The sequence below is a fragment of the Acanthisitta chloris genome, unplaced genomic scaffold, assembly GCF_000695815.1.
Source record: "Acanthisitta chloris isolate BGI_N310 unplaced genomic scaffold, ASM69581v1 scaffold650, whole genome shotgun sequence".
Classification (NCBI taxonomy): domain Eukaryota; kingdom Metazoa; phylum Chordata; class Aves; order Passeriformes; family Acanthisittidae; genus Acanthisitta; species Acanthisitta chloris.
In genome coordinates, this window is record NW_008649756.1 from 225,396 (window position 1) to 247,388 (window position 21,993).

The 21,993-nt window shown below is 36.0% G+C and overlaps 1 protein-coding gene across 1 annotated transcript in view; it reads right to left on the minus strand.

Annotated features, from left to right (window-relative positions):
* RYR2 (ryanodine receptor 2 (cardiac)) overlaps positions 1 to 21,993 on the minus strand; it is a gene marked incomplete at its 5' end in the record, with an annotated part of 271,378 nt that overhangs the window by 224,691 nt on the left and 24,694 nt on the right. Inside the window, 2 exons of the mRNA XM_009069811.1 lie at positions 461 to 475; positions 9,184 to 9,204. Of these exons, the coding sequence (XP_009068059.1) occupies positions 461 to 475; positions 9,184 to 9,204 (36 nt within the window). The remainder of the gene's footprint in view (positions 1 to 460; positions 476 to 9,183; positions 9,205 to 21,993) is intronic.

Sequence of the window (21,993 nt, forward strand, 5' to 3'; positions counted from 1 at the left end):
TTACATGTTGTTCCTGCTTACAGAAGTATCAGTTTCCTTCAAAAAGCTTGATACCAAAAAAAGGACAGATTCTCCTTTCCAAAGTAACAGAATCCACGTCTTGAAGCCTTGAATTCTTCTACCAAAAAAAAAAAAAACCCCAAAAAATGCTAATGAGCACCTTCTGCAATTACTGTGCTCTTGGGCTGCCATTTTCAGAGCTTGGCACCATACCCACAGCATCCAGTTGCTTAGAATTTAAAGATGCAAAGGAAACTAATGCACTGATATGTGGCATCGAGGTAATAATCCTTCACTCTGCTCCTGTCACATAACAGCAACACAAAAGGTAAATTTAAAATGTCTAAAACTTCTTGGCTTGTCTCACTGTAGCTTACGCACTATGTTATGACAGAATAGCAAACAGGAAGTTGAATCTATCAAGACATTACATAGGCTATACATATTCTTGTCTTTATACCTTACTTGTAAATCTCTATTTATTTGATTGATTTTTTTCCATGAAATTCACTACAAAACAATAAGTGCTGCAAAAATTCAGGCATGGAGATTGGTATGACTGATGACTGCTGGTACCTACTCTTAGATAACGATGGTCACTGTGACAAAAAAAACCCCACACACAAACAAAAACAAACAAAAACCCCCAAACCAAACAAAAAACCCTCATAAAACAAACAAAAAACCCACCCAAGCTTCTTCTATTAACGTGATCAGCAGTTACCTCCTATTTTGTGGCAAGCCAAAGAAAAACTCAGAAAAATTTGTTTAGCTAAACTATAGGTTTCCCACGGATGGTCTGAATCAAAAGCTGCATCACAATGTGTAATTATGCTTTATATAAATATCACGTAAAAATATGACCCTGAATAAATCAACTGGCAAAAAAACCTCATAAGCATATCTTATTCAGTTGGGAACAATGAAATATTTTACTATCTACATTAAGAAGATTGGAATCACTGGTAATGATGACAAATATTTGTGCCAGTACCATGCTAAATGATCCCAATTTTGCTAATATTGACCTGTTGGAAAGCAGAATTAAAAATACTTCAAATGTACCTCATGATTAATATTTCTGACACTACATTTATGTTATTACTTTCCCAGCAATGGGAAACTTCACAACAATGAAAAGCAGATACAGCAGTAAAAAAACCTAAAACCAATAATAAATAATATTGATCATCTGTTTCCACGCTTATGTTTAAAACAAACATTTATATTTATGGCTGAGGCAATACTTCTATTACAAACACCTACTTTCAAGCACTTTCAGTGCTTTGAAAAAAAAACCACAACTCCCTAAGAGGACAAAATTTATCGACCTCTGCCTTAGCCTAGTGAAGATTTCTCTTCCCCCATACTCCTCCTCCTTATCTGCATAGGACACAGAAGAAATAATCAAAATCTTCCTGGTTATTTTAGAGCTAAATAAGTGGAGGAGGGAGGCATTTTTCACAGGTTAAGGATTGTGACTAAGCTTTTTCTGTTGTTGTATGATACGAGGAATGTGAATCATCCTTGTCACTTGAGAAAGAAACTCACAGATAAAGAATAAGACAGACAGCCGAGTGGGAAGAAAAGATGGATCAGCAGAGGAATCATGCTAAGAAAATTCCTCTGACATCATTAAATTCAGCCCTTAAAATAGAACTGCTTATCTAGCCCAGAATCTCTCCCTTTAGGAGAGTGACAATGAAGCAAGACCATACCATGGAAAAGCAAACTCTTAGGGTATGAAAAACAGTAAGGAAATAATTGTAGAAGTTGAATTGGGAATTGGCATTGATAATTTAAGAAAACATAGAAAACAGATAAGCAATAAATTTTTGCACAAAATGTAGCTAATTATGCAAATGTCACTTTCTCAAAATGCTTGGATGTTCACCAAGTGCCTTGTCATAGTCTTAATAAGAAGAAGGGAAAAAAAAAACACAACCCAAAAAAATCCCCAGGACCAAGAATGAGTGCTCCAGCAAAAGTCTGCTGACCTGGGGAAGTGACAGGGCAGTGACTTCCATCCCAAGCTGGCACCAAACCATCACAACAGCATTCTTGTGACAGAAGAAACAGTATGTTGCTCCTGCTTTCCAAAATGCCCAAACGTTTTACCATTAGTTTTGTTATTTATTGTCTCAAGATTTTGTATTTACCAGATAATGCTACATTCTCACAGAAAGGACAAGTATGAATTGGAATTAGAGAAGCCAGGCAAAAGTCCTTTTTTCATAAAGGTGCCTGCCTTTGGTCCTTCATTATCTAAATAAACCATAACCCTAATCCAAACTAGAGTCACTATGGTTGCTAAATCCAAATTTTTCAAAAAATCAGTATGTTTTATTTCACTGAAGGCAGGTTTGATGCTGATTTGAGAAATAAAGAAATAGAATGAATTAAATTAAATTGTAGGAATTCACAGAAAGTATAATATCAAATGTTTAACTTGCTTAACTTCATCATAAATTTCCATAGATCCATAATAAGGGGAAACAAGAGAAAATGTGAAATGAGTATTTGCTTTTAGGTGCTTAAAAATGGGATTTGTTTTCCCTTAAAAAGTGTGTGGGATATACTCACTAGAAACCACATGTAAAAGGTACATTTATCATTGCAATTAGCATAATTATAGCTCGTGCTGGAAAGCAAAACAGCTACTCAGAACAAGGCTTCATCATTTTTTTGTGCAACAGTTTCATCAGATTTTTTTAACTTTAAATAATACAGCACATGAAATACTTATTGTTTAAAGATAAAACACAGTACAGCTAAAACAAGAGTCATGCCTGATCATCTCGAACAATTTGTTCTGCTGATAGTTTCTAAGTACAATGTGACTTGGGACTGTCCTGCATTCAAAGTGCAGTGCTGAAGAGCCACACCACCATTGTAGTACCATCACGTATGCAAATTGTAAAATTAAGAAAATTTGAATGTGAACAAGATTTCATGCAGTGGTTTAAAAAAATTGAGTGCCACATGACTGATTACAGAAGATTATGGAAATTTTTAGGTTCATTTTCATGAAGGTTGCTCAAGAATAAAAGGAGAGAGATATGTTACATGCTGTGATTTGCTTTTCTTTGTCAGAGATCTGTGACCACCTTTTCGACCTCATCAGTTCATGTTTTGATATCACAAAGTTTGAAGCCTAGGACTGAAGTTTGTTTCATTCCCACAAGAAAAGAAAGTCTAACTGGAGAGCTTCCAAGTAAGGCTGGTGCTTTCAATTCATGCATGCTTTTAAAACAGAAGTATCTGTTCTCAAATATGTACACGATGTTCTAGCTAAAAGAAAAAAAAAAGTATAATCCAATCATCTTAAAATTTTCAGACTTCTCTCCTTAAAACTCTTCTAGGTCTATTTGGTTGTTATCAAAATAACTTGGTAGTTGTCACCCTGACATTTTGTTTACTTTTACTGGGTTGCTCCAGAAACGAACCATAAATCTTCACTGAGCTGTTTGCAGTGGGGTGTTTATAAAATCATTGATATAGAAACAAGTTACATACATGATTAATTCAAATGAAACGTTTCCTATACTGGTGAATACTTGCCATCATGCTGCCACCTTATGAAGATCAGATCCATCAAAGACCTCAGTGTCTTCTAGCTATCATTCATCTATGAAATTTTCTTCTGAGAGCTACCAAACCCCACTGCTTTTTCCATATCACAAGTACAGTAAAAAACAGTCCTGTGAAACCTTCTAGGTCTTTTCTTGACAATTTCTTTAATTGCTTGATTATGATCTCTTAAGTACCTTCAAATTAAAGTGAATAGCTTATATCTTCCCTTGATTACTAAAATGATACAGCAGCTTTTTGTGCTGGATTTTTTGGAAGACCAAATTTAACAATGCACCTTCTTCAGCTGATGCATTAAATTAAATACAGTAAATGAGAGAAAGAATTGTCATCCATTTGGATCTGTCATATCACGTTCTTTAGAGTTACTCTGGTTTCTTAATAATTTTGAAGATAATTTACATGTCATCTTAGAGACAGAAAGTGCCATGAAGTCCTGCTCAAGCTAAAAAACCTCGAAGACAACAGTGGGTGAGGGAAGTTTGAAAACATATATCCACCTATTGCTTCAAAACCACCAGGGGAAGAAATATTCTGAAATGTAATTGTTTCAAAAATGTTTTCACTTCATGTCAAGCACTTAAATGTATGTTATATCCACAAATGTGAAGAGAATGTCCCTGTGAAACATCAGGCCAAGCCTGAGATACTAGTACTGTCAACTGTGAGGGCCACAGCTGCCAGGACAGAGGGTTCCAGGTACTCCTGCCATACCCTTCTGCAGGAACACTTTCCAAGGTTTCTAGACCAAATCTCTTCTTAGCTAAAGGCTTTAAAAAAGCATTAACTTTCAGCTGGGGAGTAAAAAAGGAGATAAAGAAAATAAATAACAAACTATAGACTTCGTGTAGGCAACATGCTGTTACATAAAAAATTTCTGCAACTCATTCTCTGCAGAGGTAAGAACTTTCTCCTCCTCCACACTTGCTCTGTGTCTCAGCACAACACTGCATATGAGTTTCTGGACACACATTAGCAATTCAGAATATGTATTTGAAAATTAAACTGATAGAACAGACATATTAATTTGAAATTTCTAACTTCCTGTCCTGGTTTAGCCTGGGACAGAGTTAATTTTCTTCCTAGTGGCTGGTGCAGTGCTCTGTTTTGAATTTAGGATAATAATAACACACAGCCAAACTCATATCTCTTTCTTAAAACAAAAATAATAATGGAAATTCAAAACTGACTCAGGCTTTATCTGAGGACACTAAGGATGGGCCCTTAATGTAAACAATTACAGCTGTTTGAGGCCATGACATCATTTGGCACCTTGGACAGCTTTTGGGGAGCGTATCACTTACTATTCTAATTGATCATAGTCTCACCTTAATTCTTGGGTTTTCTGGATAGATGAAAAGAGCAACAGAGTCTTGCTACTTTATTTGGAATTTGTGATAGCAAAGTTGCAAAAAATCCTTTCATTTTAGAGAACATCTCCTAACTGTATCACTTGTACAATTCTTGTAGAATTGCATTTGCTTATATAGAAATATCAATCTTTATACTAGCCTAACCAAGAAGTATTGAAAACAATTAAATTGAAGGTAGACAGTTTGCCACAATTCACAAAAATTACTACTGCTACACAAAAACCAGCTTGAAATTCTCAAATCTGTAATATGCACTAAAGGAATCCTAGTATACCATTGGAAATACTATTCTATTGACATAAATTTCAATCAGATTTGCACACAGATTTCTTACGTGCTTAGAAAATGTTTGTATCACTTTCTCTTGATGATGTGAATTAGACTTGGGCTACAATTAGCATCCAATACAATAAGAATGGAGCTACAGATGTGAGTGAAACTGCCACTGTAGGTGTGGCATTTTAAGCAGCATTTCCATACTCACTCCATTTCAATATGCCTGCTCATTTTAACATCATACAGTGGTATCTCCTCACATTTTACCTCAAGATATGTAAGAGCATAACTGAGTGACCCTACATTAACACTGCTCATATTTCACCTTACATTGAGCCACCATTGCAGTGTATGTTACATCTAAAATTTGAATTAAAAATTTGAATACAATTATTTACATGGGGGCATCAAATCTTTGTGCACAATTAGCATATTTTCCCACAGTAATATGGAAAATAAATCTATATTTAACCAAATGAACACAGTGTTAATAAGAAATTATTTTTTAAAAAAGAAGTCCTTATATAATTCATTTAATGATTGAAAATCACACTGATTATAAAGTATGGACGTGCATGAAGATGTATTACTTCACCCATTCCACTTGATTAAGCTTTGTTTTGTGGCTCACTCCAACCTCTTTGACAACCCTAGCTTGTTTCCTCTAGACAAAATCCATTTGTTATACTTTTACCGTTCACACTATGGTCAACGGCAGAATTTATTGGCTTCTTTTCAACTCAGAAGTCTCTGTAATGAAAGCAAGTCTTTTGAAAAGTGTCTAAAGTGAGTTTCCTTACTCTTCAAGTTTCTTTTCTCCAAAGAAATTGAAAATTAATTTTACTAGTGATATAAACTGAGCTAACACAGTAACTATTTGAGGGGAAGAGAAAAAGATTTGCCATTACTTCACCAAAAGTGGCTTCTCTGTCTAAAGGTTGAAGAGAAGCCTAGAATGTTATAATTATCACAGGTTTGCTCTTAGCCAGGGAAAACATGAAAATTCTTGTACCTTGCACTCTAAATTTAAGAAACAATACACTTTGTTTCCCTTCAGGTAAAATGCTCTTGAGAGTAATCTGTCTTGAAAACAATCATTCTTGATGGCTCTTAATGCCAAATTTTCAAAATAATTCACCAACTCTATGCAGTCAAATGCATAAAATAGGTGAAATTTTGGAAACCATAGATACCCAAGAAAATGCCTTCTTACACTGAATTCTGTTACAGTGCTAAGCAGTTGTTCTGAAAGTCAAAACAGAAATTCGAGTGCTTTTATGAATACAAAAGTCCTTTTAAATTCAAACCCTTAAAGTATAGAACACCCACCTTGAATTCACAAATTCGTTGCTACTAGTGGCTAATTCACAGCACCAGACACTTTTAAGATTATTTCCCTTACTTCATAAACATATTAAGAGAAAAAAATGACAGGGAGATTGAAAAGAAACCCTTTTACTACACATTACTCTGTTTCAGTTTATTTAATTACTGTTGTTTTCTCTCTAAAGAAAATATATTCAGTGTAAATTCTTCTGATCAAATGTTGGGGGTTTCCCACCTTGGAAATTTAACAAAAAGCAGAAAAGACTTTTTCAAATATGAAATGGGGACCAGGATGGAAAAGGTAAGCCTTACATCCACTAGGTTTTACTTTTGGCAAGGTGTTTTTAATCTGTTTGATTCTGCATTGAAGCAGACCTACAAGCCTTCACACTCACACCTGCTCAGAGACAAAATAAAAAATCCAAGGGTTCAAGGAATAACTTAAGCCCATTTAATTTTTACCCAGCTTCAACTGCCAGAACATCCCTTAAGGGACGTTTTGCAACAAAATTACCCAAAGAATTACAGCCATTCAAAAGGGGAAGTACAGCAGAACTGGAGTAATTCCTTCTGAAATTTTTGTCAGCACACTTTACAGGCTAAAACAGCTCAGAAGTGAACAACTTTAGCTTATACTTTGAATGGCATGAAACTGCTGGCAGCAAGGTTCAGTTATTAATTTAGTCATTAATTTGACATGAAGTTTTTCTCTGGGCTTGGGCTTCAAGGTTTCTCAGATACACAGACATAACTGAACACACTCGCATTAATCTTGTGCATTCTATATTGAAAAATGGCTTATGAAGAAAGATATGTATTAGAATGTGGTGTCCAGCCTCAGTGACCATGCAGCTGTGCAGCATCCAGCTTTCTACTGCATTAATTCCGTATGTACATCTGCAGACCACCGTAAGACCTCTGGAACCATAGAGGGGTTTAAAAGCTGCTTTAAAGGCCAAACTGGGGCTTCACCTGAGAGAGAATAATTTTATATATGAAGTAAAGCCAGAATCGAATGAAACATTTAGGTCTGTTTTCATGGGAACCAGTTCTTTTAATGACACATTTCAATGTCGCAGTCTTTCCAAAGCAGAAGATTTTGATGTTACTAAGATCTGAATTAAATAAAACAAAACACACAAACAAACAAACAAAGACAGCAGATGTGACTTCCATTTATGCAGGTAATACTACATTTTCCAAGAACAGACTACGAACACTTCAGTCTAAACAAAGCCACATCAGAGTGTAAACAATAAACTTTTGGCTTATAATTCTTTGTGCATTGCGAAGTATGAGGCCAGGTGCCTGTATATTACTGAATGCTTTTTATTGCTGCTTTTTTGTTTTATAGCAAAAGTCTTCATAGGAATAAAATCACCAAATATAAAGACTGATAACCAGGATTTCTCAATTGTAATTACAAAGGTGGACAGAATGAGCAGATAGCCTGAGTATCAGTATGGCTTAGAAACATTCAAAATCAATCCATATAAGAATTGATGTTTGCCATGAATACTAGATCCAGAGAATATCGATAATGCTGTCACACTAATACAATTAGCTAAAATTAATACTTAACTGAAGCAATTGTTTAATAAGTACTATAAATATCTACATATGTATGTCATATGACATAGATATTTGTATGTACATAAGCAGAAAGGGTGTTGAAAAGCCTAAGTCACTATTTAAACAATGTACTTACCTACAGGAGCCTCAGGTAAGCTCTAACTTGAGTCACTACTTACTATAAAGATGTAATAATTAAAATTCTATAATGTCTGGCTGAAATAAAGTGAGACCAGTTCTATAGTTATATTATTGGCTATATTCCAGAGGACATCTGAGGTTGTCTCTGGTCATGTGCAGCTCAAACTAAGTATTAAGAAATCAAGGAGGCCTATTATGGTCCAAGCTTCCAGAGAGGCTTCCAACATTTTTGAATGTGAACAAACAATTCTACAGACACTTCTATGACAACTAACTCATACATATGCAGATGTTAGAGATTACATTGAAGAAAAACATACGTAAATATGTCCCACAGAGGGGTGTTATATCAGATGCCCAAACAAATATGCATGGTATACACAGACACATTAGGAAAGGCCTTAACAAGACATTCAGCAGAGAACTGTGCTTTATATGCTAAGACCTAGGAAATATTTTTTTCTCCTGTAGCAGCTATTCTCCATCATTACTATTTCATATATTTGCAGCTACATAGTGCATCACACGTTATGTATCAGTATTAATTATCTTACTATCATGCAGTTTAGGATTACAGTGTCTATACTGGAAAAGACAGGGTGGGTTACAGAATGGAGTTAATAACATTTGACAGCAGGGCTCAAAACTGACAGGCAATAATCATACATTTATATTACACAATTCTATGACCAAATTAAAAGAGAGAAAAGTCATTGTGGTAGCGTGAAATTTGGTATGACAATTCAGGAATGACCAGATTCTATATGACCATGTATTTGCCTCTTTTTTTTGAGCCGTGCAAGTTGAAAGGTCATGAACACACAGGGTATCAAAACAGACAGGTTAGACTCAGTGGCAACATGAAACATTTGGGATCAAGTGAATAAAAGACAGAATCACATACCCATTTTTCCACATCAACTAGCTGTAGAAAGAAAAAGCAAGAAATCAGTAAATCTCTTTCCTTAAAATATAGCATATCAAAGTCTATTGTCTATTTTGAAGTTAACATTTCACATTTTCGGAAATGTATCTAGTATGAAAGAAAATGTATAAGTAGAAGCTATCCTCCTAGCATCGTCTCTTTAAAATGTCAATACCTCACTTTCTATCTTATTTTGTGGAAAGCGCTTCAAATTCTGGAAGTGTAAAATGTCCATCTAAATATCAGATAACACGCAGCAAAGGAAGAGTGATGCTGAAATAATTCCACATTGTATTCAGTACCAACCAGTCAAAAATGCAGAACACAGTTTCCCACAAAACATATCTCCATTTTCTCTTGAGTAAAACTCTGTCATAAATGAACATTATTCACTTGGAAAGGTTTCGCTGCTATTATTCAAGGTTTGACATTTTAATGAATGCCATAAGTATGAAAGGTAAAATTAGGGAGTACCTGTCAAACCCTGACCCTACAACCTGCATCATAAGAGAGTATCTTGCATAACAGAGAACAGCATATCAAAATGTCATTCATTTTTCCTATGGGGAATGAGAGAATGACTCTGAAAAATTAAGGTTTTGTATTAACAAAACTGTTTCAAGGTTCATTAAGGAAACATTTTAAATTACTCTCTCTAAAAAAAGTCTCTGGACTACCTTACAGTCTCAGCAAGGATTGAAACTATCTACTAGAATTTATTTCAGCTACTAGAACAGTTAGTATGGCATTACCTATTAAAAACTCAATTGGCACCACCAGCAGTATATCTGAAGTAGATCTGTGTCTAGACTTGGCGCAAAAAACTCTGCAGCCTATCACACCTTCCGTGTTTTTACCACAGGTACACACTGACCTTTTGTTAGCAGATGCTACATGAAGTTTAACAATAATTTAAGATAGCTTAGCACAAACCATGAGTAATTTTCAAAACCAGTAATATTTAGAGTCAAACTTGCTTACGAAATTACAGTAATAAAAGGCAATGCATTTTGTTCTGATCTATTAAAATAGTTCCATTCAAAGTAAATTTTCTCAACTTTTAAAGCATTTACATTAAAAAGTAATTTTATATTTTCAATATTGTTCAGTCCTGCTAGCACACAAAAATCTCTGATTTGCCTCTATTTATTTTTTAGCAATCTTTCCTGTGATTTTTGTTATCAACCACAGCTGTAGAAATCCCTCCTAAAAAACACTAAAGTGTTCTAAAATAGATGCAATATAAGAAACAATTTACTAAGATATTGCTAAGTTAGAAAAGTAAGCAATTATTTAAATCTAAATGCAAACAATAGAACTATGATATCTTAAAAACAAGAGTAAAGGACAGTACAAGTCTTTAATTTATTACCTTGGTTTTAATATATCTTTTCTTTTGTTAAAATTGTATATACTCCGAAAACAGCACTGCAAGCAATTTGCCTGTGACAAAGCTACAAAGTGTGAATTGATTCACACTTTATTGCCTTGCTTTGAGAAGTTCTCGCTGTCTCAGAATGTAAGTGAACAGGGCAGCCACAACTGGTTATCAGAAAGAATTCATTCAAAGGTCAAGGTACATTATCAGTTGTACAATTAATTGTCTTATAATTGCCGAATTGTCCATTTACTTTATCCTAATGGACACCAGTTAGCCTCAAGAGTCAAGAGGAAATATTTGCCAAGTATTTATAAACTGTACTCACTAATTCTCCATTGATACACTAATTTTTAAATAGAATTGTCAACAGGCTGCGTCATATGCCAAAGACACCTTTATCCAGTAGTATGTCAGGACTGTCACTTGAACTCTGCATGTACACCTGTCAAACCCTACAGTTTGACACCTACATGACAATCATACAGGAAAGACTCGAATGCATCCAAAGAGATCTGCTTCTGAAAGCACAGTACAGTGCACAGCACAATAAAATCTTGCACTTGTAATTACAGCCATATTCTATAGGCCTTCTGCTGTGAGCTTCTTCAGAGCCCTCCCAGATCCGGTGTGCTCCTTTTTTCATGGAAGGGCTCTCTGCTCTTTCAGTGACTGAAGTCACAAGACAACATTCCTTTTGTACAGACCACTTTGTCCCAAGTTCTAAAACTTCTCTGTGCAACATATGGAGATCAAATTTTGTTTGCTTTTACCCTATGGAACCTGCTCTGGAAGGCTTGTGACATTCTAGATATTTTGTATCCACTTGGGGGTGAAAAAACGCCTAATAATATATTTACTTATCTGGAAATTCCTAGTAATGCAGACTAGGTAATGCTAAAAGTAAATAAGATTACTGCTATCCAATAGTAATTGTCCTAACGGAGACAAAATCAACGTAAAGCTCACATAAACACAAATGAAAGGAAACAATGAACATCTCAGCCTTGTGCTTCTAAGTTAGGATTCAGAAAACAACCAAGCAGATGCTTCACAGATCATCTAAACACAGATTCTGCTTCACACTGAGACCACTATCTTTTGTCTGCCTTCAAGACTAGAAGCCACAAGAACCCTTTTTCCCATGGATTTCCCAGTATGCATCCAAATTCAGGAAACACTAAGATCCAAGGATCCTGTTGCTGCATCTACATTAGTCATTAATCCAGGGAGAGAAGTAAAAAAACCAAACAAAAAACCAACAACCTAACAACACACCAAAACCCCAAAACCCACACAAAGAAACCAAACAAATAGAAAAAACCAAACAACTAAAAACAAACAAATTCTAACCTACTCTTCTACCAGACCACATTTTGTCACCTCCCTTTTTTGGAGCACTTAGTGCTCCTTGGACCTGGAATTACCTGTTCTTACCATAAACTATTCAGATTTTGCTGAGCTGTTCACCTGTTAGGAGGTGTAGATCTTCCAGCTGTTCTAAGCGGGTTTAAAGCTCAGAAAGGGTTGGGGGATGGCAGTCACTTCTGTAAGTTCCCTCTCACTATGGCATCTTACACTGTAAACTGCTTCATTTCAATCATACATTATGTTAAGCACAGTACAATAATTTATTTTATAAAGCACACTAAACTTTGCCTTGTCACAATAAATCCAAATCCCTTCATTAATTCATTAACTAATCTTCTGGCTCATTTTCTCTCCTGATCAATAAGTCACATTGTTTGGAAAAATAAAATGCTTAGGTAGGTATATACTAATTTTTCTTTTTTTCTTTATCCAAAGACATTTAAATCAACATCATTTTCCCCAGTAGAGGACACAGAATCTATATTAAAACATAAATACCTCAAAGGCAGTACACTACTTAGAAATATTACTTCCACATGCACCTGAAGACTTTCTCAGACAAAAAAGAACACAGCCCTGTCTAGCACTGGATATCAAAACTTAGTGGATTCACTGCCATATGACAGTTCTGAACACAAGAAATTATTATCTTGCCAAGAGAACACCAGAGTTAGCAAAAAGGCAAAGGATATAATGTCTCTAGAAATTACTTAGTGATTGAAGGCTACTTACATTAACAGAAAGCTACTAACTTGAACTTAAAAGTATTTCACTGTCTACTGCTAGTAAGCAATCAACGTAACTAATTTAATGAGTAGAAAATATGACACTTCAAACTAGAGTAGTGCTTTATGGATAATAAAAAGCATGCATCCATATATCTGGATGTCTAAAAAATGCAGAGAGTGCTATAAGGAGGAAATAAAACAAGGATTCAAAGTTATGTTCTAAGAATCAAGCAAAATATCAAAGACAGCATTTAGAATTACAAAATCTTTTTGAACTAGATGAGAGCACTGTACTACAGAGTCTGAATACTTCCCTTAGAATTTCATATAGCTGTAGTAAGAAGTCCTCAATGAAGAAGATATAGCCATAACTTAATAATTTACCACTATGCTAGTCCAGAAACTTCAGTGATCCTCATTTGCTGACTTCTCTTCAGAGGCACATAAGAGCTCCAATCTTTTCAGTCATGCCTTCATTTTCAACACGTTTAATCCAAACTGGAAAGTTGGTTTTTTATAATTTTTTGGGAGCACTGCAGATATCCAGCTGGATAAATGAGCAGGGATGTAGTTCTGTTATCCCTATTTTCTCTTGCCATAACGAGTCATGAACTACATTAAAAGAAATAAAGAGGGACTTCTTCACCATTATGGGAAGTCATTCACAAACTCACTTTTTAAATCTTGACATAAGAGCTCACGGAACATGTGCTGAATATCCACTTATACAGCAACATTAACTACCAGTGCATAAAGCTGCAAAGTAAGATACTTTTAGCCATGCAAAGAAACCTTCCATTCCTAATTTTGTATTCTCTTTCATCTACTTGAGCAGCATACGAAAACACTAAGGGACTTTATTTCACAGTATAGGAGAATTTTAGCTGACTATGGCTAAATATTTATGAAAACTGCCATGGTATTTATGACATATTGCCACGATCCACAGATGGGATTGTGAGCCGAAATCTCAATGAAGAAATGCATTCCAGCTAGTGATGTTATACCTTCCATTGCTCTTATACCCATTTTTTGGAACTGAAGAAATAAACTCTTACTAGTTGTGGAAATTGAGAACATACAGCAAAACCTTTCTCCAAAACTCTCTTAATAGACCTAAGCAAGATGAGAATAACTAGAATTAAACTAGATAGATTCCAAATTGAATTGTAGTTTTTACTTCTGTTAGAACACTTGATTAGCTTCAGAGATACCTTGATTTCCTGAATTTAATACTCAACAAGTTAATTGATACATCTTCTGTTCCAGCTCAGGACCGTCTTCCATTGCAGATTTTTACCTTCAAGATGCTTCAAGAACTATGCTTTCATGTCTATTTGGTTTAACACAATCTCTTCATGCAACTTAGATCAGAAAACTTTACTGAGAAAAAATAAATTAATTTCTCTTCTCCCAAAGTCAGTTTTTACAGACCATCACCCTAGAAAGAAAACTTTGAACACATTAGTGCTCGAAGGGTCATGGTAAGGTTGGAAAAAGGCTTGATGCTATCTGCCTCCAAAATAGGAAACTTGTCTGGGATGATAAACATGTTTACTTTCATGCCATAACATTCTCATACTTCCTCATTCCAAATACGGCACACAGAAAAGAAGAGCCCATGTGCAAGGCTAGAAATATTTGCTTGCACGATTCTGTGATTTGAAATAGACAACGATTTTATTCCTGTCCTTGCTTCTCCCTGAGGATAAGCAGAATGCAAAAATACTGTGCCTGCACTTCTTGATCTTTTCCAGTACTTGCATTTGATCAAAGTGCAGTTGATCAAAGCCAAGTCTTATTCTTTTTGTGCCTTACTTGAAATGGCCTGCTAACAATCACTTCTGATGCTAAATAAGGTGCACTGAGGAGAAAATGACAGTACCTGTTTGTCTGCAAAAGCTCCACAGTTCTTTTCCCTAGTGTTTTATTTTCTTTTCTCCTGTTAGCAGTGTGGCATCTCTAAAATAGCACAGTAGTCAATATATTAAATAGAATAAGCCTCTAAACTACCTCATCTTTCATAAGGATTTTCAACAGTAGCCAATAAGTCCATCTGCATGATATAAAAGCCCACACTTCATTAAATGCTGAGGTCCTCTTCTTCCTCACTTTTCTCTTACTTTCTTTGCAGCAAGAAGCATTTAGGCTATGCAAATTCGAAGTCTGGGAGGGCAGACCTTGCAATAAGTACAAGCTAACATTGTTGGACATAACAACTCTGTCCCTCTTTATGACACAAAACCTAGTTTGATGAAGACTTATCCAAATAATTTCTTCAGAAAACTACTGTTTCAATATTTTTTTATTTCAGTGAGTTATGCCTTGCATCTGTATGCAGCCTTTAGACTAATAAAACACTCAATGTGTGCTATAATTTGGACTTTTTGCTCAAAGGTTTGATAATGAAAACTTTCTGGCCAGTGCTAGGAAATTGAAAGAGCTCTGGTTTGTTATATCAAGAGATCTCTGCTTCATTTCTGACTCTTCTTTCCTACATGTGGGGATTCCACTAGGAAACCTGAAAACATTTTCAGCCCATCATATTCACAGCCGCTGTTAGCTTTCAAATATGTTATTAACTAGGCTACTGTAGTGTGAATCAGAGAGCTTAAATTGTCAAGGGTGCATTTAACTGCCAATCTTAATACTTTTTTTAAGGAAGTAACTGGCAAACTTGGTTTATTCATTAACATACAGAACACTTATTAAAAGAAATGGGAGGTGTTACCTTTTTCCATTGGAATGAGGGATGAAATTACTCTCCCCCTCCTCCCATACTGAGAAAATGACAAAGCTGCCAGCTCTCCAAGTTATCTTGCTGCTTACTAATACAAAGTAATTAATGAATTCAGAGTTCCACAGTTGGAGATAGGTGATTTGAATATTTAAAAATCCACCAGCTACAGTTGCATTTCTTTCCTAAAATGCCTCAATTCTTTCCCCACAGCATGAAAAAGGTTTTTACCTCTGTGAAGAAACACACATTTTCCTTATCCCTTAAACTCAGAAGGATAATTATACATGCAAGACACTTGCATGTGATGACTCCTTCACACAAGGCCCTTCAGATCAGAGGAGGAGGACTGCATTTTGATCTCTTCAGCAAAGACTATCCCACACATGAAATTAGACAGCAGTTTGCTGGTCAGTGGCACGGAAAACAGATTTTATTAAAACAAGGCACCAGGAGGAGTGATTAATCAGCCATGACTGGATGATTAAATGGGAGTTAATAAGCTCATGATGCAATTTAGCTGGAACGCTGCCTAACTGATGTGTATCTGCAGACAGCATTTTCCTGAAAAATGAAGTTGTCAAATATGGGAGAAGAGGTTGTGAAATTTAATTTTTCATATTACAGAAACAGTTTAGCTTAGAATTCACACACAACGTGTGCAACCAAATGCTTTTATTCTCATAATAGGGTCTGACATAGATTTATGAGTGTACAAGTCTGAAAAACTCCTAACCTTAATTACAATGCTTTACCATGATATAACTGAGACTTTTAAATAAAAGATATTTGTTTCATGGCTAATTTCTCAGGTTGTCCATGAATTATTTCTGTCTCTATTTCAGTGTTTCTCTAATGTAATTGCTTGGGGGAGACAGAGGGGAAGACTCTGACATTTGGAAGAAAATAAGGACATTCTGGAAGTTATGTTATTGAAGAAGGAACAGAAAGTCAGATATTAGTGTCAGTAACCAGGCTGCATTCTGGTCAATCATTCTTCAATGGTAAGATCTCCTGTCAGTAACAGGAATAGACAACAATGTATAAAAACAATCAGTCTCACAAGATATGGAGAAAAATGCAGCAGATCAAAAAATAACAGCATAAGCAAAGGAAATAAAAGCTATCAAAATAAATAAAATAATGAAAAATAGGGGGAAAGTTACTCCAATGCAAAAGGAACAGATACCTGTCTTTTATTGTTGTACTCTGTAATCAGTGGAAAAATCAGTGTCAGGTTTACATTAGAAAGATAATTAATTCATTAGCACTCTATTTTGCCAAGCTGCAAAACAAATGAAACTTTAGCTAAGCATTTCCTCACAGATTGAAGTCTTCACTTCGACACAAGTGACTGTTACATGTTTGTATCACTCCCCTTAATCATTACTTTCACAATATTTTCAAGAAGCTCTTTCCAAATCCCAGCCTCAATAGGGTTCCTTCATATCTGGCTCTCTGAATCTGACTCCTTGATTAGTTTAATCTTACTCTCAGTTTGAACTGATCCAATAGGCCAAAAAAAGGAGAAAACAGGCAACTGATTGAAATTTAAAAAAACACACAGAATTAGGAAGTAAAAGCACTGAAAGTACCCTTTATGAAATACAGTTAGACTATAAAGAGGATGGCTATGAACTAAAAATTCCTAACTGCTTTAAACAGAAGCAGAATAAGCACTCAATAAAGAACTTAGAAAATGCTTCCTACTGTATTATATTCAACCCAAAAGCTATATTTGTAGCCTTAAAATCCTCAGGAGATTTGCATTTCAAGTTACAAGGAAAGCCCCTAAACACTGACCTCCCCTATGCGCAAAATGTTACAGAGTGGCCTGTGGTAAAATACATTGTGAATAAGACAGTTGATGCTAGGGGGGGAAAAAGAAAGAAGAAGAAGAAGACGAAAGAAAAACAAAAAAGGTCATAAATGTTTTAGCATGTAACGAGAATTTTTGTACTTTGCTGATAAACAGTATAAAGCAGAAATGATCAATTTTTACTGTGAAGATAATTTTATTTCATTAAAACCTTGCTTGAGCTTTTAAATGTCTTTAAGAGACCTCTGTGTTAAGGCATTATTTTTCTTTATTGTTTTACATCAAATCAATATCATCTCGGAACCATATATGAAAGTGATTATGGTATCACTGGAAAAAGTAGGAAAGGTCACTTGAATTTCAGAAGAAATCTCAGTATTCTTCTCTCAACCAATGCCATGGTACACATGAGTTGAGAAAGGACTCAGTAAGCTGGGTAGGTGCAGACATCTTAGCTACAATAAGGCTAAACAGTGTGCAGTCTTGAAATGGAGGAAGTCTGTGTTTTAACAGTTATTTCCTCACTAAGGTCTCAGTTCCCTAACTAAGTTTTATACTTTGCAACTTCTTGGAGTACTCAGAGAGGCACAAGAAGCACTGGAATCTCATACTTCTTGCAATAAACACAAAAAAGCATACAGAAAGAGAACTGTGGTCTTTCCTCTGGGCAGAAGCAAATGCTGGCTGCCTACTATGTTCCTCCAAAGACCTCCAAATCCACCAACAAGTTGTTTCTTTATGACAAAGGTTATGTATTTCACCATGTCCCTAAAAAATAGTGACACATGGCTGAGGAGAGGGAATAAGAAACCTCACCTGAAATTCCTTGGAACAGCCAAAGGCTTTAATCAGTTAGTGACATTATTACAATTTGGGCAAATGCCAAAGTTCTTTTGAAGAAGCAGAGCTATATACAGTAAATTGCTTATAACAAACAAACACCACCTGGAAATGGAGTTTTACAAAAAGACCAAAACACACGAATATCCAGTTAACTAAAACAGTCTGCTGCTAAATGACCTAAATATACACTAGACAATGTGAACTTACCACATTAAACAATAAATAATCACCACTAAGAAAACACAGGATTTCCAAATTTGTCCTTTTCCTTCTGCTTTTCATATACCATTATCCTCTGCTACTCCTCTCAATATTTTTTAAATATAAACTTCTTTTAAGAAAAGTAAGTATTCTGCATATTTATCAACAGACTGTTAGCCACCAAAGGCTGCTTCAGGAGTGGAAGCTGCATGTACCACCATCATTACAAACACATTCAACACCCCCAGCAGCATCTACAGAAACAGGAATTAACTACAAAAATCATACATAATAATACAGGACTTCATAAACCAAATTAATTGGGTCTAAAGCAGATGACGACACCCAATATAATAGAACACAGGTTTCCCAGTAGCAGCCTGATTGCCCTCTGTTCAAGGTTCTTTTCTTTGCTCTGCCTATTCAAAAAGTACATAATTTCCATATAGAAAAGTAAGGAATGAGCTTTCACTACTATCACATGAAAAAGGAAATCAAAGCCTTATCTATTTATGCACAGAGGCAATGACAATTATTGGGAGGACTAAAGGGCAACCGTCTAACCAGCAAATGCTGGAAAAGGCTGCAGCCTAGGCAGAAAGAGAAGACTGCTAGCAAAAGGGAAGACAATCTTCAGAGCACAGCAACTATCAGAGGTTTATCAAAAAACCATTAATGGATCAAGATCAAAGACCTTACAACAGCAATGAATGACAGGATAATACCTTACCTTTTCCTTTACCATGTTGACAGTAGTCTACAAGGACAGGTTTCAATTTTCATTTGAAAAATGCAGGACAGATGAATACAAATTACTCAGAAAATGCCAAAAAGACCATACTCCCATTGGATTTTTAACCTCAATGTGTGTGCGTGTGTGTGTTTGTGCATGTGTGTATATTCAACAGGAATGCTTTAGAAAGGGAAGAATCAATCCAGACTGCCTGCAGGAACACAGCAGGAGCCTTTACTGCAGCTGAGATGCTGCAAACACTCCAAAATGGAGCCTGCTGGCATGGGACCCACTGCCCATCACAGAGGCAAAAGGCAGCTCAGCAGGCTAGCTGCACAGGCTGCTGCAGGCATGGAGAAGCTCCCTTCCCAGCTGGAACTACCCTGGAGCCTGCAGTCCTGAACAAGCCTTGTGGGAACAAGGCCACACACACAGAGTGGCAACCCAAATGCTCAAAACTAAAATACAAATTTAGGAAAAGCTGAGTGGTCCTGTTGAACACCACAGCAAGCTCCTGGTCTTATAGGTCCCACTGAGATGATTCCAAGCCCTGCAGCTCTGAGGTGAATGTTCCTACCATTCAAAAAGGCAAGGCAGTTTCCCTGTGAAGAGCAGGGGTTCACAGCCTCTGCTGCTCTCAGGTCCCAGACTCCACTACAAATAAGGCACCCAGAGCCGAGGGGCAGAATCCCACTTCTGCAAACAGAGCTGCTTCCTGTTCTCAGCCTCTCTCTGTTCACTCATGCTCCTGGTACTAAATCCCTTCATTTCTATCACTTTCCTCCCCCCTCATCCCCAGCTCAAGACTTGTTGCCATCCTCATAAGTAAATAAAAATCACTAATTCTCTACGATAAGGGAGAAACAAAATCCAAATATGTTTACCTCAGACCCAAATTTTAAGTACTTAAATACTAAAAATAGACCAATACAGTCACCTGCTTGGAAAGTTTTGGTTTTATGATTATTGACACAAACCATTTGATGACTTTCCAGCACAGCCTTCCAAAACCAGAAACCTTCTTGGTGAATCAACACTACCACAGTCCCTAAGGAATACCTGGGCATCAAAAGAAATCATGTTTCCACAGATAAATAGTTGTTCCATAGACAGACAGGTGTGAAATAACACCTGTTCCCACCAGACCTATTATTTTTGCTAAGTTATTGTGGATTCATTCAGTGATGTAGCTGCCACGGATTCAAATTTCTTACTGTCCTGGGGAGATGCAACTACATACATGCAGATTGATCCCCATGCTTATAGTACCTATCCAGATCTGTTCAGCAACAGTGTTCAGTGACAACTGCCAGGAAACCATGCATGTTTATCACCAGCTCTGAGAGACACACCACAGAAGCAAAACAAAAATGAACCCCTCTCCTCCCCAAACTCAATTCCTTCCCATTTCTTGTTCAGGATAGGAATCCAGTTCAGTCCTACTCAGTCTCATGATGCAAGTTCTATCTCTTCTGCTACCCTTGTTGCTGCCATTCAAACATTACCCCTTTGGGGAGGACCATTCACATCCAAACTTAAACAATATGGTAGTCTATGATGCATATAGAGCATCATTAGCATCAAAAGCATCCAAAGGGGCTGAACCCTGGAAGATAAAGACACCTAGAAACAAAATTGCATTAAGAATATCTTGACTGAATTTGAAGATTAGGGTTGTTTGGTTGTTTTTTTATTACCGTAGAAGGTACCTCCTGGAGCATCAGTGCACAGAACACATTTCAAGAGGGAGAATCCCTTGTGTAATCTCCCAGCTCCAGCTGTTCTGAGGTCTTACGGCAGTGCCTGACAGGAGACTACTTTCTTGTGGCACAGTACTGCAGACACAATTAACATTTTCCACACTCCCAGCCTCTATAGCACTGCTATGCATTTCCTACACTGATTACATGTGGCACCAGCAATCTAAGTACTCTTTCAATTTGCTAATATAAGCCACTGAGTTGAGACAAAGGATCTTTCTCTTTTTTTGAAATTTTGAACCTACCTAGCTGAATATGGCAGGAACCTATCTCTATAAAAAGCCATTACAAGACAAATGTAGATTTGGAGAATTTTCATTTATATTATGAGATATTTACATAGAGTATAAACAACCTGTATAAAACACTGCATAAGTATTATTTTCATTCTCAATATAACTGGATAACTTGGCAAGAAAGAAGAGAGTTATAGTTTGTTTAATTTAAGGTCTTGGGATTTACAAATAATTCATATTAAAGCTGTGTGCATTGCAAGAGAAGGAGAGAATACAATGTTTGAGTACCACACTACCCAGGCCTTGCCTCAGCTGTGAGATTAATGTAAAGTTGTACTTTGTACAGTCAGAAACAGGAGAACTGTAGCAGACAAAAACCATATATAATCATGAACAATTTAATATTTTGAAACACTTTTGACTAAGCTAAATCATCGAGCTTTTGTATTTACAAAATAATTATGCCAACTTTTACCAAAAAAAGAGTTAATAAATTTAAGGCAAACAGGAAAAAAAAGACAAAAAGTGCCAAAAGTCACTTGTGCAACTGTAATTTAAATCCAATCCTGTAACTGTTTTATGATGCAGCCTTCTGCATGTCCATAGACTTTTCAACATCAAATCTGCCTCATTCAACATGTAGACAAGAGAGTGGTCACTTACCATTTTATTTCATTCCAGCTCATTGTGCAACCATTTTACTGAATATGGATTAAAAAACCCTCTCCTAAGGACGTAACAATTTAATGCCACCAATTTTATGATATTCACTACAGTAATGCTAATCTCACAAATACTAATTCATTTTTCACAGTACCTCAGATGACATATCAATAGATTCAAAGAATCTAAAGCATGGATCCATTAAATTAAAAGTAATACACAAACCAGGGAGTTCAGTTTAAGATGCCTAGAACCTGATTTCTATTATTTTACGAGCAGCTTTCATCAGCTATGGTCCTCTGAATGAACCTGCATGAATC